This window comes from Pteropus vampyrus, unplaced genomic scaffold (genome assembly GCF_000151845.1).
Source record: "Pteropus vampyrus isolate Shadow unplaced genomic scaffold, Pvam_2.0 Scaffold227, whole genome shotgun sequence".
Lineage (NCBI taxonomy): Eukaryota > Metazoa > Chordata > Mammalia > Chiroptera > Pteropodidae > Pteropus > Pteropus vampyrus.
In genome coordinates, this window is record NW_011889008.1 from 1,600,606 (window position 1) to 1,602,227 (window position 1,622).

A 1,622-nucleotide genomic window follows, 5' to 3' on the forward strand; every position below is an offset into this window, starting at 1 on the left:
CATTATTCTTTAATAAGAAAACATCCAGCTAAACTCCTAATTGTTTCTTGAGCATTAACTTTTCCAACTTGAACTTTCAAATGTTTACTTGCAAATAGAACCAAATAAGGTCCCCGTACTGCAACTGATGGACAGGCGTCTCGGACCTGCTCTAACCGGCAGACCCCGTGAGTCGTGCCGTCTCCTCCCGTCAGCCCCTCCTGTTTCACGTGACCGTTCCTGCTCTGCTATAGAGCGAGTGGCCGGAAAAGTGCTTCGGGATCGTGCCCGGAGTCAGGGAGCCAAGACGGCGAATGAGGGTCTGCAGGGGCTTCCGGGAGGAAACAGGCCACGTGTGGCCGGGGACAGGGCTGTGGCAGGGCGGAGCCACTCCCTGAAGAGCAGCAGGCTGGTGGCACTTTGTCCCGCAGAAGTGACGCCTGAGAACAGCAAACGGGTCAGGGGGGCGAAGCACAAGCCGACCCCGACGCTGCGGCTGCCGGGCGTCCCCACGGCCGCCCTCACTGGCCCGCTCCACCCGGCCCCGCGCAGAAGCACGCACCAGGCTCACCGCCCAGGGGCCCAGGTCCAGGAACCTCCCGAGAAGGTCCAGGGCTCTCAGCCGATGCACCTGGCTCAGCAACACCTGAGGAGAGAAGGACATGGCGTCACCGAAAGGGCCTGTGACGCGAAGCCCTGGACAAGCTGCTGCCGGAGCCGTCACTCTGGGGGTCTGGCGGGCAGGCTCGGACGCACCCACCCCCCGAGGCAGGCCCCCCACGTCCACGCGCGGACGGGCTAAGCAAACGCCCTGCGTCTCCGTCGGCAGGCGAGGTGTGTGCCGCAAGCAGCTCTGGGACCCTTTCGGCTGCGTGTACGGACGTTTCGCTGATGACGTTCTGGGGTGTGCACCGCCACACGCTGCTCTCTGCGGACACTGTCCCCCGTCTCCTCTAAGCACACTGTCCATCTCATGCCCCACGGACACGGACGCCGGCCGTCCCCGACGGCAGTACCGCGCTTCACTTACGTAAAGGCGCATAAACCCTTACGCAGTCTGCACTGCGGGAGGCGTGACCGTCCTCACGCTCCTGCCGGCACCACGGCGCTGTGACACGCACGCACCTCCGTGGCTCCTTCTCCAGGACAAATCCAGGAGGTCAGTGACGGCCTGGCATCGCCGCGTCGCCCTCCGGGCGGGCAGCCTGCAAGGCCAGCGAGAAGCATGCACACGCGGTCCCCTCCTGCCTTCTCTGATGATGGTGCCGTGGGACACTGACCTCACGGTGCTCACCGGTGACGTGACTTTGGGCAAAGTGCCTAACTTCTCTGAACCTTCATTTCTCAATTCATAAAACAAGGGTTTTATCGTTAAGTAACATATGAGAGCTCCCAGGACAATACTAGCCCGTGTTACACGGTCACTTATCAACACGATGGGAAAACATAACGTATGTGACCGATGGGGAGGGTGACACACAGGGTAAGGAGGTGAGTCACAGCAAGGAGGCTGGGAAGAAGTCTGGAATGGGGACAGGCCAGCAGGGTCGGGGCGAGGCGTGCCAAGGCGGGTGGCAGGAGTGGAGGACAGGGGGTGACTCTGAAGGCCGGGGCGTTTCCACCGTGCCACTGGCTCCGGGAGC

The 1,622-nt window shown here is 61.9% G+C and overlaps 1 protein-coding gene across 1 annotated transcript in view; it reads right to left on the reverse strand.

Annotated features, from left to right (window-relative positions):
- Positions 1-1,622, reverse strand: part of RPTOR (regulatory associated protein of MTOR complex 1) — a 227,815-nt gene that overhangs the window by 67,189 nt on the left and 159,004 nt on the right. The window contains exon 14 of the mRNA XM_023519631.1: positions 542-625. Coding sequence (XP_023375399.1) covers positions 542-625 — 84 coding nt within the window. The remainder of the gene's footprint in view (positions 1-541; positions 626-1,622) is intronic.